At 44.7% G+C, this 1,017-nt stretch overlaps 1 protein-coding gene across 1 annotated transcript; it reads left to right on the forward strand.

Moving 5' to 3' along the window:
• The first annotated feature begins 205 nt into the window (after positions 1-205).
• Positions 206-1,011, forward strand: LOC126387047 (ribosomal oxygenase 2-like). Its single transcript, XM_050039608.1, has one exon. The coding sequence runs from the start codon at positions 209-211 to the stop codon at positions 707-709; it is 501 nt and encodes a 166-aa protein (XP_049895565.1). The 5' UTR covers positions 206-208; the 3' UTR covers positions 710-1,011.
• Positions 1,012-1,017: the final 6 nt, after the last annotated feature.

The following is a 1,017-nucleotide window of genomic DNA, read 5'->3' on the forward strand; positions in this document are numbered from 1 at the left end:
ACATATGTCAAATTTCACATCTCACAGGAGACAGGAGGAGATTAGGCTACAGTTGTCAATGTAGTTGTGCTACAGTTGTGTAGTGAATAAATTTATATAAACTTTCAATTTGAAGTAATCATAATTTCACATTTGAAAAGATTCAGCCTGATTTCAAGTCAACATTTCCCTCATGATGTATTTTGAATTTGTCATTTTTCAGATTAAAATGCCAAAGAAAAGCACAGCAAAGAGTGTAAAGAGAGGAAGCAGTGATAATGATGAGCAGCTCCCTCCTAAACAGAGCAGGTTAAAGCACAGTGACATCCCATCACCCCTGTGCTTCAACAGCCCTTTCAGCCTGTTCGAGAGCCTCATCCAGCCCATGGGTACAGAGCAGTTCTTCAGGGAGTACTGGGAGAAGAAACCCCTCCATCTCCAGAGATCTGATCCCAGCACAGCCTCCTACTACCAGTCTTTGTTCCAGCTGTCTGACCTGCAGAGCCTGTGCTCCAACAATCTGGAATACTACAGGGACATCAACGTTGTTCGCTGCATCAATGGCAAGAAAAAGGTGCTCAACAAGCAGGGGCAAGTTAAGAACAGTGCACTCCGTAAAAACTTTGTTCAGAATAAAGCCACCATCCAGTTCCACCAGCCCCAGAGGTTCAAGGTGAGAGTGCCTTCAGCAAAGGGGAAATCATGGCTTTGTTTCTCTTGGGACAAATGATGCTAATGTCAGTCTGTCTGTAAGTTACTCATTTACTCTGCATTCCTTAAAGCTGCCTCCACCTGGGGTTTGAACCAGGAACCCTCGGAGTTTGCATGTTTTCCCCGTGTCAGTAGGTTTTCTCCGGGTACTCCAGCCTCCTCTCACAATCTAAAGACATGCAGGTCAATTGGTGACTCTAAATTGGCCATAGGTATAAATGTGCATGTGAATGGTTGTCTGTCTCTATGTGTCAGCCCTGTGATAGTCTAGGGCAGAGGTCTTCAACACGGGGTCGGTTTATTTCAACCCGTTTCCTATCGTCCTAA

This window comes from Epinephelus moara, unplaced genomic scaffold (assembly GCF_006386435.1).
Source record: "Epinephelus moara isolate mb unplaced genomic scaffold, YSFRI_EMoa_1.0 scaffold1624, whole genome shotgun sequence".
NCBI classification, from domain to species: Eukaryota; Metazoa; Chordata; class Actinopteri; order Perciformes; family Serranidae; genus Epinephelus; species Epinephelus moara.

Excerpts from the sequence above, each read along its gene's own strand:
- LOC126387047 (XM_050039608.1), top strand. The coding sequence starts at position 209 with ATGCCAAAGAAAAGCACAGCAAAGAGTGTAAAGAGAGGAAGCAGTGAT.